Source organism: Stenella coeruleoalba (genome assembly GCF_951394435.1).
Source record: "Stenella coeruleoalba genome assembly, chromosome: 18".
Lineage (NCBI taxonomy): Eukaryota > Metazoa > Chordata > Mammalia > Artiodactyla > Delphinidae > Stenella > Stenella coeruleoalba.
This window is the reverse complement of record NC_137164.1, coordinates 21,040,331-21,054,587: the sequence shown is the minus strand read 5'-3', so window position 1 is coordinate 21,054,587 and position 14,257 is coordinate 21,040,331. Positions and strand designations below refer to the sequence as shown.

Sequence of the window (14,257 nt, the reverse complement as noted above, 5' to 3'; positions counted from 1 at the left end):
TGCGCTGTACCTCAGAGTCCTCGGGCCTGAGCAAAGTTGCACAGTTGACTCATTCGTTCATTAGAGTGCTCACGACTTGGTGTCTATTTTAAACTGCATCGTTACTGGAGTTTGTGCTTGGAGATTTTGAAATTCAACCAGAAAGTGCCTTTTGCTCAGTTCTGGGACTTTTAGGGTGAGGCCAGATCACCTCTAAAGAATTAGATGTCTCAGCCTTCTGCCCAGCTGCTGAGATCTCTTCCAGAGGGGGGTTTGGACATTGGCAATTTTTCTTCCCCAGGTCCCCCCAGGAGGTGTATTGAATGATGGTGTTAGGTTGGGATTCAGAAACTTCCTACAGTGGAGCCAGGATCCCAAGGGAAATAATGCAGAGCCACATTCCACATAGAACCCATTGTCATCACAGACCCTGGTGAAGCCTCTTAGGTGCTTAACAGGAATTTGAGCCAAACAGGAGGTGGGCCCAAGGACGTTACTCTGCCTGTTTTTATTTTCTGCCCTAGGCCTGCCCGTTACATTTTCACCTAGCTTACATCCGAATCGTCTCCCTCTCTATCTTACCAAGCAAAGGAGAGGAGAGACAAATCCAATGAAAACCCCATCAAGGCTGAGCAGGAGAGAGGGCCTCAATCTAAGCTGCGCATATTCGGTCTTCCTGGCAAGAGGCAGCCCTCATCTCTTCTTACTATACAGTAGCCTCATGAGAAACAGAAGTTAGGGAAGCGGTACAAAAAGCGAATAAAGCATCAGGTATGAGCCCAGAGCCCAGAACAGGGCCTAATAATAAAAATTTTGCTCCTACCCATCCATCAGTTCCAAGGGAACTGACAGGAGTCCCTTCTGAGACCAACATCCCACACCTCTAGGAAGATATAGAAATGGCAGAATTAAATTAATCATGCTTCACATTCTATTTTGTAACCTGATTTTGTTTTTACTTAATTATGTTTTATAAGAATTGCACCACCTCCTATTTAGCATTCTTTGATTTCATGCACAGTGTTCTATAATTTAGATTTACGAGTATTTTATTTGTCAGCCTCCTATCATTGAACATTTAAGTTATTTCCAGGTTTTTTTGCTGTTTTAAATAATATTGTGATGAAGAGCCATGTGCATGAATCTTAGAATACAGTACTGATTTTACTTGGGGTACATTTTTAGAAGTGGATTTACTGAGGCTTTTTTTTTTTTTTGGCCGTGCTACGTGGCATGCGGGATCTTAGTTCCCTGACCAGGGAGTGGAAGCTCAGAGTCCTAACCACTGGACTGCCAGGGAATTCCTACCGAGGCCTTGTTATAAAGTTGGTTTTATGTATCTAAAAAACAGCCTGTAACATGAGATCATGCTGGAGTGAGGGCTCCATGAGGTCAGAATCACATCTGCCTTGTGAACCTACCACTGTACTTCCAGCATCTAGCACAGAGCTGCATGAAATAGGTGCTCAGGAAATATTGTGGAAGGGTCACATGAGTGTTTTGGGAGATGCAAATTAGGAAACTATGTGCTGGTCTAGAAAGGTTGCATGGGAATAGGAAACTCCAGGAGGAATACTGGTAGTAATAAATTAATCCGTCAGATGAGGGCAAGCAGGCTGTACTCAGAGCCTATGATTTTCCTTTTTTCTGTTTTTGAAGTGCTGCAAGGTGATGTTTCTCTTTTATTTCACCAGAGGGCAGTATTCCAAGGATTATCACAAGAAGCCTTGGCGGCCTGTGTTCAGTCGTTACTTGGAGCATCAGAGTCTATCAGCAAAAAGAAGGTTTGATAGAGTGTTAGATGAAATCTTATCGCCTATAGTAATATTGTGGGATGCAGCATTAATTTACAGGCACAGAAATTTAAAGCCATTTTGGCAGTAGGATTTGTTTAATATGATTTAATTTTGAGGCCCTTTGAGAGAAGCTAGTACTTCACTTTAGTGCTCAATAAAGACTGCTCTATATGAGAGTGCCAGCTTTGCTAAAGTGCCAGAAGTGATACTTAGATGATAAATTCTATAGGATGAAGGTTTCTTGTTCTAGCCTTAGCAACTGGGAGGTACTGGACTGCTGTTTCCTCGAAATACCAAAACAGTGTTTTCAAGGAAATGTAGCAATTTATAATCATCCCTGCAATGACATTTTAAAGAGTTGAATGGCCTCACTTGGAGGGAATCAGCCAGTCAGTTTGGAAGACAGGCAGTTGTGGCCTGTGGGTTATGTGACTAGAAGTAGTTGCCATGATTTATGATTTTGTAACTTAGAGTTTTTAATCGAGAAGAAGGGGTCTGGGGCTGAAGGCTGTTGACGTGTGCTTCTCCCACGGCCCCTGAGACTTTTTTCAGAAGGTATGGTTCGGAGTGCTGCTCTACCTTGCTCTCCACTTAGAATACCTGTTGCCACTTACAGGGAGGAAGCTGTCCGGGGTGTGTCCAGCCAGAATTTCATAGCTGCTGGGAGTTTTCAAACCTGTGAACCTTTCTGGACTTCCAGGTTTATAAACTTGGTTTCTAACTTCAAGACTTTAGATAAATTAAAACCAAAAAACAGAAATCTCCTCACAAAAGAATTTGGGACCATAGAAAAGCTCTATCTTTGTGACCACCATATGCTCCCATTCATGAAATCGAGAGTTGAAATGAAATTTTGACAGGGGGACTAGAAGAGAATGGAAAGTTAAGTTATAGACAGGCAGGTTGAAGTTTAAAAAGTATTTCCAAGTCTGAGCTCTCACATTTTTTTATGGTATGGTAGGTAGAATTAGGAAACGCTTGTCTAATATTAGGGAAACGGTTAAATAAATTGTGGTATATTCCATATAGTGGAATATTACACAGACATTAAATTTAAAAAAATGAAATAATAAAATTTAACTTAAATATGTTAAGGCAAAAAAAAGCACAGGATACAAATCAGATATACGCTATGACTTTATGTAATGACATATGTGTTAAAAAAAAGTAACGGTGAAAGCTTTTGGGTGACTATAGATGATTTTTTCTTTCTTTTCCTTACACTTCCTTTACTTTCCACATATTTTACAATGAGTATGTATTTCTTAGATTATCAGAGGAAAAAGTGACCTAATTGAAAAAAAAAATTCATATACTTATGTCCTCTTGTACCACTGTCCTCTTTTTAAAGGGGGGAGTGAAAAGCCTTTTGATTATTCAGTCTTTTGCCCTCATTGCCTGTAAGGCTATTCTCTTTTATTAACTCAGTTTCCTTCATATTATAAGGTGCTTAAGTATGTATGAAGAAGCCCTCAATTTGGTAAGAATTAGCTAATTTATTTTCATGACTGAGTTTATGCTTTCTGCCTTTCAACTTTTAAAAAAAGTGGTCAATGAAAATGGCTTAATGTCTTAGAGAATTTCTTAGGGCAAGAAATTCTTCTTACATACTTAAATCGAGTACCTAGTATATCAGTAAACTAACACAAAGCTGGATCACAACAGCTTCAGTAAATTCAATCTATATTATACCATTTTCTCCATTGGAGCTGTTAGTTCTTTTGAAAATAGAGCGAGCATTCAAAATGTGTAGCTTTTCCTACTTGGCTAATGTTCTGTGTCCCAGAGCACAGTGAGCTTCCATCAAATAAATCGCACTTACATGTTGATTCTGTGTTTATTTAGGAGGGGGGGAGACAGGGAGAGAGAACAGAGAAGAGTCACTTTAATAACCTCTTTAAAGTTTATACAGGCACACCTCCTCTCATTGTGCTTCGCTTCATTGCACTTCACAGATACTGCGGGGTGTTTTTGTTCTTTACAAATTGAAGGTTTGTGGCGACCCTGCATTGCACAAGTCTATTGGCACCATTTTTCCAACAGCATATGCTTATTTAGTGTGTCTGTATCACATTTAGTTAAGTCTCTCAATATTTCAGATTTCATTATTATATTATGGTGATCTGTGATCTTTGATGTTACTACTGCAAAAAGGTTACGACTTGTTGAAGGCTCAGACGATAGTTATTTAAAAATACTTTATCGCTAAAGATGGCTAGCATTTTTAGCAATAAAGTATTTTAAAATTAAGTTATGTACATTGTTTTTTTAGACAATGCTATTGCACACATAATAGACTGCAGTATGGTGTAAATGTAACTTTTTTTTAAAAAAATAAATGTATTTTTGGCTGCATTGGGTGTCCGTTGCTGCACGTGGGCTTTCTCTGGTTGTGGTGAGCAGGGGCTACTGTTAGTTGTGGTGCATGGGCTTCTCATTGCAGTGGCTTCTCTTGTTGCGGAGCACGGGCTGTAGGTGTAGGGGCTCAGGAGTTGTGGCTCACGGGCTCTAGAGTGCAGGCTCAGTAGTTGTGGTGCACGGGCTTAGTTGCTCTGCGGCATGTGGGATCTTCCCGGGCCAGGGCTCGAACCCGTGTCCCCTGCATTGGCAGGTGGATTCTTAACCACTGCGCCACCAGGGAAGCCCTAAATGTAACTTCTATATGCACTGGGAAACCAAAAAAATTCATGTGACTAGCTTTGTTGTGATAATTACTTTATTGCAGTGGTCTGGAAGCAAACCCGTAATGTCTCTGAGGTATGCCTATATTGCTTACTGAAGGACAACTTTATTCTTTTCCTAATGCAGTATAATTTCATTAAAAATATTTTCAAAGTAAGATTGCGTCTTGAGTAGCAGCAAGAAGGAGCAAACATAGCCTAGCTCTTCTTAATATACAGACTCTTTTCTGAAATGAGGGCCATGATTATTCACTATTTTGGGACTGGGTCGGAGCTTGAGAACTAAGCTTGATTCACAAGACTCTTGTGGATGAGTCCTGAGAGGGTAGAAGGAAATGCAGGGCCTCTCCGGGGTGTAGGTAGTCAGTGCTCTGTTGCTGGCCGGATAATCCAAAATGGTAACCCCAAATCATTTTGCATTTGGAGGCTCCTTTTGTACTTCTATATAAATATGAGTATTTCTGATACTCTGTGTATTGAAACCACTCTGACCAAACAGTGAAAGCCAGGCTCCTGAGAGAAACTAGGAAGCCCTGGGAGATCAGAGTCGTGCTTGTACTTGGAGCTTTTAATTCCTGCTCTGTGCTGATACTGGACCACGTGGTTTCTTCTATTTCTGCACCAGGTTAGAGTAGATTTGCCTTCTCTTTCTAAATGCGTTGCTTTACAACCTTTTTGTCTGATTTACTTCCTTGGGTTTACTAAATAGAACAGGTGATAGAGTTAGTAGCAAGATTTTTCCAGATAATTCTAACATGGAAATATGGGAAGAGTTCATCGCACAACAAAGGAGTATTGGTACCATATAGTTAGGCTAAGGGCCATAGACCTAGATAGATGAATGTTGATTAATAACATGTGTTTTATGTGCGCCTATTTTTATTTCACCTGTGATAATATCCATTTTTCTGTCTTTCAATTTAGACTCAGATTGATGGACAGCTTTTCTTAATAAAGCACCTTTTGATTCTCCGTGAACAGATCGCTCCATTTCACACTGAATTCACCATTAAGGAAATTTCCCTGGACCTCAAGAAAACTAGAGGTACTCCGTTGTCCTGGCTGGCACAGTTGGGTGTGCTGGACCTGATGTGTCAGCACAGGTTATAGGTTTGTCGTATGTTCATCTGCAATTTGCATGCATGCTCTGCTTGCTAGGCGTGTTGCCTGTCAGCATCCTAGCTACATCTAACTCGCTGGATCTTCTTTATGGAGAGAGCTATATCTGAGCATCTCAGCTTGCAAAAGAGGATTACCTCTCTTAGACTCTGCCACATATTACCATAACCAGTTAAAAAGTGAAAAATCACTATAATAACTACCTAAGAGTGTCAGCTAATTGGAGTGATTTTAAACATTGCGTTGGGTTTGTTAGTTCATAGAAACTGAGACAGCCAGCTGGGTAAAATAGGAAGAGTACTTATCTAAGAGTCTGAGTCAGGTTCTGTGCCTGGCCCATCATTTCCTGGCTCTTGTGATCTTAAATGTGTGTTTTAGCTTCCCTACCCTGTGTAAAACAAGCAGAATCCGCTTGTCGAGATGCTGTCACCAGAGTATCAATATCATTAACAGTGAAAATAAATGAAAATACATATTAAAGTGCTTTTGTAAGCTTAAGGTGCTTAAATAAACTCAAGTTGTATTATTATTAAATCAGCTGGTTGTTAAGTAATCATGTAGATAGGGACTTTGAGTCGGTAATAGACATGGAATCATCTTGGGAAAGGTGATTCATCCATCCTGATGGTTTGTTTCTGACTGAATTAACAAGTGATGATTTCTAAAAGCTCAAAGTAGTTATTTTCTAAGATGTTGATCTTAAACAGTTAAGGATATACCATAAATATCCATCTCCTTTAATTACTTACAAATTTATCTAAACTTTATCTTTTCTTAACCATTTCCAAGAGAAGTAAGCTCTAACACCTTACGCCGTCTGTTTATGGAATGAATGAATTTCTCGCTTATGTATTGGGGGAATTGAGAAAATTCATAGCCATTCAAATTACTTTCTGTATTCTGTGGTTTAGAGGAACTCCACATAATAGGATTTCCAAGAGGAGCAGGTTCTTACTTTCCTAATGACTGTGTTTATAAAATAGCGGACTTGATTTAACTCACCTGAGAGCCAAATCGTCTCATCATGAGTCATATTAAAACAGCTTATTCTTTTTCTCTTCCTAATGCACTCTCCTTTTCACCACAGGGAATACCTTTTGGTTCTGGTGACATTTATTTATTTATTTATTTTTGGCTGCATTGGGTCTTTGTTGCTGCACACGGGCTTCCTCCAGTTGTGGCGAGCGGGGGCTACTCTTTTTTGTGGTGCGTGGCCTTCTCACTGCGGTGGCTTCTCTCTTGTGGAGCATGGGCTCTAGGCACGTGGGCTTCAGTAGGTGTGGCTGGCAGGCTCTAGAGCACAGGCTCAGTAGTTGTGGCGCATGGCCTTAGTTGCTCCACGGCATGTGGGATCTTCCTGGACCAGGGCTTGAGCCCGTGTCCCCTGCGTTGGCAGGCGGATTCCCAACCACTGCGCCACCAGGGAAGCCCTCTGCTGGTATTAGGTAGTAAGCCTGTATGTTATTCATATACTTTGTAATTTTGTTTTTAAACAGCAGCCAGATTTTCTGGCTTTTGCCCTTACAGAATGCATAATTTTTTTAGTTTATTCTCATCGGAGGCTGCCATCACGCAGCCATTCTGGTTGATTTCCTGCTTTCCTTTCAGTGTGAGGTGTGGAAATAGTGCCTTAACCTTGAGGAATGCCAGGCGCTGATAGTCCTTACTTTATTTAAGTAATGGGACGAAGCAGGGCTGATCTATTTTCTTTCGTATTTTTTCTAATTCATAATTTGTTGCTGCTTCGTTCTACTACAGATCCACTGAGGTGTGAGAAAATGAAATACTCTAAAATTTTGGCAAATTTTGGTATAAAGTATGTTTTCCCTAAAACCTTATGAGGGTTATGTAATCCTGCCATATGATCACCTGCAGTTGTTCAGGTTTCTTACAGAAAAGGCAGCAGAAACAAAGAGTCATTTACTAAAGCTTTACTCTGAATCTGATAGAGAGGTGTGTTGTTTGTGTTTTGTTTTCCCAGTAAGATCAGGATCAAGGCAGGGAGTACAGTCTGGTGTGTTCTTGTAAAACCAGGGTTGGAAGCATTTCATGCTTTGCTTTCTCCAGCCTGCCAAGGCAAAGCAAAGAAATGATCTTTTCTGACTATCACTTAATAATACTTGCTATCTTTACTTTTAAGCCTCTAACCTCTCATGACTAACGTTATACCTTATTGCATTTGAACATCAATGAGACCTATTTGTACTTTGCATAGACTCTAATTAGTCTGGAGGTTAAGGGGTAAATATGTCCTTTTGGTGTTTTTCTTCTGGCTGACACATTAGTTTATTCTCTGCTTCAAATGAATAAATTTCTGTGCCAGCCAGATCTTAAACAAAGGAAGCTGGGTAAGTATATGAATTTTTCTTTAAAAACCTATTTAGCATCATAAAAGTAAAGCAGTGAAATTTTAAGGTATTGATTACCATTTATCCTTTTTCTTTTTTTCTATAAATGAATAATTGTGATTAATAGTCATTTTGCAATTCTGAGTTCTAGAAGATAATTGTGTGTGAGTGCTGTAGCCGTTGTTGGCACTAACCTTATCCACTCGTGGAGGTGACTTGGTGGAAATGACACCCCTCTTGCTCTGTGGTAATAGAGAACTAGTGTATGTTTACACACTGAAATAGGAACTTGGCTTCTGTTGAAACTGTACATGTTCACTGGATGAGTAATTTTGTTTCACAGATGCAGCATTTAAAATCCTGAATCCTATGACTGTTCCAAGATTTTTTAGGCTGAATAGCAACAATGCCTTGATAGAGTTCTTGTTGGAGGTGAGAAGGAGTCTGTTTTCTTGGTGGTGGGAGATAAACGATATTCTTTACATGTCTGGTAATTTCTAGGCACATAAAAACAGGAGGAAACTGTCATCTTCTCTTTAAGGGTACTCCTGAGATAAGAGAACATTATCTTGACTCTAAAAAAGATGTAGACCGTCATCTGAAATCGGCCTGTGAGCAGTTTATTCAGCAACAGACCAAGCTGTTCGTAGAGCAGCTGGAGGAGTTCCTGACAAAGGTATAGACCTTGGTGCATATTGGGTAATTGTGAATTCTTCCCTAGATTGCATTTTGTTCTTTTTGTTTGTTTGTTTTTTTAATAGAAATCCATTTTTAATTTAATTAATTAATTAATTTTTGGCTGTGTTGGGTCTTCAGTGCTGCGTGCGGGCTTTTTCTAGTTGTGGTGAGCAGGGGCTACTCTTCGTCGCGGTGCGTGGGCTTCTCATTGCGGTGGCTTCTCTTGTTGCGGAGCACGGGCTCTAGGCACGCGGGCTTCAGTGGTTGCGGCACGCGGACTCAGTAGTTGTGGCTCACGGGCTCTAGAGAGCAAGTTCAGTAGTTGTGGCGCACGGGCTTAGTTGCTCCGAGGCATGTGGGATCTTCCGGGACCAGGGATCGAACCCGTGTCCCTTGCATTGTCAGGCAGATTCTTAACCACTGTGCCACCAGGGAAGCCCCTAGGTTGCATTTTGAATTACCCTCTTATGAAAACCTTGGCAGAAGGAAACAGTAGGGGCTTCCCTGGTGGTGCATTGGTTAAGAATCTGCCTGACAATGCAAGGGACACGGGTTCGATCCCTGGTCCCGGAAGATCCCACATGCCTCGGAGCAACTAAGCCCGTGCGCCACAACTACTGAACTTGCTCTCTAGAGCCCGTGAGCCACAACTACTGAGTCCGCGTGCTGCAACTACTGAAGCCCGCGCGCCTAGAGCCCATGCTCTGCACTGAGAAGCCACCACCATGAGAAACCCGCGCACCGTGACGAAGAGTAGCCCCCGCTCGCCGCAACTAGAGAAAGCCTGCACACAGCAGCAAAGACCCAACACAGCCAAAAATAAATAAATAAAATAAATAAATTTATTTAAAAAAAAAGAAAAAGGAGACAGTAAACCCATGTCTTAATGATTCTGTCTAAGAAATCACCGTGTTTCCTATTATGGAAGGTTTTTGGTTTGGACTTTTAGGTATGCTTGCAGAGTTTTTCAGTTTTAAGAGAAAGTGTGCAAATATTGCAAAGTTAGTTATAGCAGACCTCTGGTTAGCTCTGTTCTCTTTATCCACATTGTAGGGACCTGCATGTGGTCTGGGACTCTCACTTTTCCTGGATTAGGACCTGCATGGCAGTAATCACAGTCCTGTCTTATCAGGGTTTCCTGTTACTTAAATGGGTGATTTATTTTCCTCTTTGTTTTACATGCTATTTTTCCCTTTCATTTTGTGTAGATAATTGAGAATTGAAGATTTTATATCATTGTATTGTTAATTACCAGACATATGGATTTATAATAATCTGTCTGTTTCTCTGTCTCCTAGCTAGAATCCATCAACTGGCAAATGCCAGCAAAGGCAAAATCAGATCATGGCAGTTATGACTTTTCCTGTTGCAACATAATCATTTTTTAAAAAAACCTAAGTGTTGTTACTAAGGACTTACCTCATAAAGATATTTAAGGAGTCTTGAAGTGAACTTTCATTTATTAAGCCTCTACTGTCTGTCCAGACTTGTGTTAGAGGACATTAAAAAAGAATAAAAATATGATAGCCCTCTCTCTCTCAAATTTACTTATCTAAGTCTTAACTGGGGAGACATTGGTAACTTGTTGCTGGGTCCTGTGATAAAGACAGAAGATATTAGTTTTTGAAAGTAAGAAATGATACCAAAAAAGCAAATATAGAAATGTTAAACTATTATTTATCATTGAGGTATATTACTTGTTTAGTGGCTTTTAGCCCATTCATCGAGTATTTGGAATGTGTGTGTGTGTGTTTTTCCCCACCACAGAAATATAAAAGGAGGGTGGTGTAAATGTTTTCTCCTAGGTTTTTTTTTTTTTTTTTTTTTTTTTTTTTGCGATACGCGGGCTTCTCACTGCTGCGGCCTCGGGACGCGCAGGCTCAGCAGCCATGGCTCACGGGCCCAGCCGCTCCGCGGCATGTGGGATCTTCCCGGACCGGGGCACGAACCCGCATCCCCTGCATCGGCAGGCGGACTCTCAACCACTGCGCCACCAGGGAAGCCCTCTCCCAGGTTTTTGATTAAAAAAAAAAATGGTGCAAGTATGGATATTTTGTAGGTTACAAACCAGTCATCATAGTTTTTACTGAAATTGTCCTCATGGAAAACTAGTTTGTAGATTGTAGTATTTTGGGGAGAGCACCCACATTAATACTGGTGGGAAATACTGTAGATGAATATTTTGCAATAACAGAGCAGCAGAACGAATCTTCTGATATAAGCAAGTTGGTTATAATGAAATCTGCCATTAAAGGGTTTTTTCTAGAAAAGCACAGTTTTCCTAGAAGTCAAGAGAATGAAAATTCACTGATGGTAGTTGTCCAAGTTGACCTTAGTATAAATTTGGTAAATCTGGTATAACTCTGGGCATTTGGAAGATTCTGGACACTACGAACATTCTTTAAAAATTAGAGGTTTATGTAGAAAATATGTATTCCAAGTCTGAATTATGTACGTGGGCATGCTGCACGTCTATAGCAAGGACCCCTGTATAGCTGTTCATGCACCTCTTTTTATACTCCTCTCAGTATGGGACTGGGCGAGGGAAAGGCCCTGCCCCTGATCACTGAGAAGCCGTTCTCCCTCACCCGCCTCTATCTGCTCACTCTATGTTGACCTTACTCAGATTATTCACAGTTGCCTCATGTTTCCTTTTACAACCCTGGTCTCTCACAGCTCCTTACTGTTCAGTGAGAATCTTTAGTAGATACTATGGCTTAGAGGACCCGGCATCCCTTTTATGTTATCTTATTCCAAATTTAGGTTTCTTCCCCTGTCCTGTTGGCATAGAGTGGGTCAGAAGTAAAGATATGTACGCACACACACGCACAAGCACGCACACGTGCATTGTAAGCACTAGAGTTCATACAGATATACGTGATCATTTAAGACGTTATTTCTTAGAGTTTGTGGACCAAACATTTTTCACGTTTCACCGGGTCAATGTTACTAGTATTCTGAATAGCAGAGACAGAGTAAATGATTTTAAAACCTTAAAATAATTTTCTTTAAAGGTAATTGTGCAAGTGCAGAATCTTATACCCCTTTTATTTCAATTGGCATTGTAAGGCAGCCAGTTCTTGTACCTTGATAAATGATCACAGGAAAAGCAGTATCCATAGTTGCAGAAAGGAAACAGTATTTCATCTTTCATTTGGATGTATGCTTGTAGGTCTCAGTATTTGCTATTTGGATGTAAGCTTCGTCAACAAAATGTCCTCAGCTTGTTTCTAAGTTTGGACTGATTTTTAAAATATATATAGGTTTGCCTAATAAAACAAGCTGTGAGAGTGTATAGAGAACGTTCTTAGGTTGTTAGAAGACTTGTTTATTGAGCCTGAAGACTCCAGGTGTGATTCTGGTCCCCTTTCACCTGTTGTAAATTGGCTTTTTTGTTTATGTAGCTCCTTCCTTGAGCTCTCTTTTTTGAGATGCAGTTAATGAAATTTCTTGAGAACAATAAAATTTAAAATTTTATTTTATAAAATAATGAAATTTCTTGAGAACAAGAAAATGGTTCTAGAAGAACTATTGCCTTGTTTCTTGCTCCTTGAAAAATAATCTTTTCTCTCAGTATTTGAATGGCCCTAGGGAGTGTAATACTGTTCTCTAAGTGTTGGGGGTGGCGGTTCATATCAAAACATTTGGGTCAGTTATTTTCTAAAACTAAAAAACTATCGATACTTTTTTTATGTCCTAGAATTTTATTGTACTGACTATTGCTTGAAACAAACTCTTAAGTAGGGCTTGGAATCGTCTTGGGTGTAGTAGAAAGAGCATAGCATTTTGAGGCAGGAAAGCTGAGCTCTGCACCTCCTGACTGGGATGGTAGTGGTCACTTAGCTTCTCCAAGCCTTAGTTTCTAATCTCTACAGTGGAGATAGCTATTGCATCCTTCCTCCCTACTTAAGGTTATTATGGGGACCGAAAGATGATTTTATATATATAAACATACTTTGTCAGTGCTTGAAGAAGTGTTATTTTATAGTAAAATGTGACAGATTTGCAGTGAAGATTTTGCTTTTGCAAAAAATCTGAATGAAAGCATTTTAAAGGAAGTATAATTTCATGTTTATAGCTAAGCTAAAAGTGTTTCCCCTCGTGGGACCAGTTTATGCTAAAAACTCAGAGTTGTATTCCTCTCAAGCAGTTTGCTAAAGTATTGCAAGTTTATTCTTAATGTTCCCTCTGAAGTGTTATTAATTTCCTCAGCAACACTACAAATTAATTTTTTTTCCTCAGCATAGTGTGTGTAATAGAATTTGACCTATAAATTTAATTTCTGTTCACAAGGAGTTATAACCTAATGGGAAATCAAGATGGAAAATATGTAAACATTAAGATGTATACAGCAATGTCATTATGAGACAATGGGTCTATCTTCATCCTATAGGGTTTTAAAAAAGATGGGGCTAATTGGGGAAAACTTCTGAAGAAAATTTTCCTTGAGGTTTAACTTAAAGATAAGTATATTATCTAGGTAGTAAATAGAGATGAGTATACAAGTTTGTATTTGCTTTTAGTATAAAAATAGTTATATACAATATATGTCTTTATGAAATTGGTTAAATTCTGGAACAATCAGTGGCATAACAGCCAGCCATTACTATTAAAGCATAACAATTAGATACAGAAAAATGTCCAGGATTTAGATTTAAGTGGAGAAAAAAGTTTTTAGAGCACTGTGTTCCTACTTTTGTAAATGTAGACACATTAGCATGTTTATATATTTACGTTGGGAAATATTTGGGATAATATACACTAAACATGAACATGTTTTTCTTTAGCATTGTCTAACCTATAATCGTATGTATGACTCACTTTTAAAAGCTGCATCTCACAATAAAAAGTAAAGACGTAGAGAGGAATTGAGTGACAGTGGAAAGGGGTGATTTTATCTACATGGCAACATGAGCAAAGGCCTAGAGTGGTCCAGGAATATGAACTCGGTAGAAATAGAGAGAGGGCTGGAGAGGCCTGAGTTAACATTATATCCTGTCTGTGCCCATCCTCTGCCTAAATATTTGTGTGGCCTTCTTTATGAGAAGTCTAAAAAGTTGGTGTTCAGGTTTTTCTAATGAGACTATCTGCTGAGGCCAAGGTCATGGCCTGGACCGTTGGCACCTAGCAGTCCATTTTTTACAGATGTTTTGTGCATTTCTGTCCTTCACGTTCCCTAGCTGCAGCCTAGCTGCACCGTAATTTGCCATCTTAAGAACATTCTTGTCCGAAAGCTAAATGTATGGTTTTGCTTCTCTGTACTGATGCTGAGAGGTGAATAGAGGGTGGGCATCCAATTCTTGTACCTAGAACACTGGCTAGTCAAATGTGCTTTTTGATGCTATCTGAAAATCTTTTTTTTTAAATAACATTCTCTCTGCCTGTAATGAAGGAAAGGACCCTCTAGGTATATAAAAGATTTTGTCCAACTGCTGTGACATTTTTCTAATAACATACGATAGTAATTTAATGTTAACCTAACAGTCCACTGAAAGAGAGGACTGTTTTGTGTTGACGTTTCTCTCGGTCTTCATTTTTGTCTTCCTACCCTGAAATGTTTCAGGCTGAATGCCTCAGGACATTGGTATGGTTTTCTTTTTGCAAAACAGTGTATGCCTCGAAATCACAGAAGTTTTGCTAAAATATTTTATTGGTT

The 14,257-nt window shown here is 39.6% G+C and overlaps 1 protein-coding gene across 2 annotated transcripts in view; it reads left to right on the top strand.

Annotated features, from left to right (window-relative positions):
- The window catches only part of COG3 (component of oligomeric golgi complex 3), a 57,781-nt gene that overhangs the window by 30,779 nt on the left and 12,745 nt on the right, over positions 1-14,257 (top strand). For both annotated transcript variants that reach the window (XM_079903464.1, XM_079903463.1), the window contains exons 16-19: positions 1,674-1,763; positions 5,381-5,501; positions 8,267-8,355; positions 8,465-8,599. In XM_079903464.1, the coding sequence (XP_079759590.1) occupies positions 1,674-1,763; positions 5,381-5,501; positions 8,267-8,355; positions 8,465-8,599 (435 nt within the window). The remainder of the gene's footprint in view (positions 1-1,673; positions 1,764-5,380; positions 5,502-8,266; positions 8,356-8,464; positions 8,600-14,257) is intronic.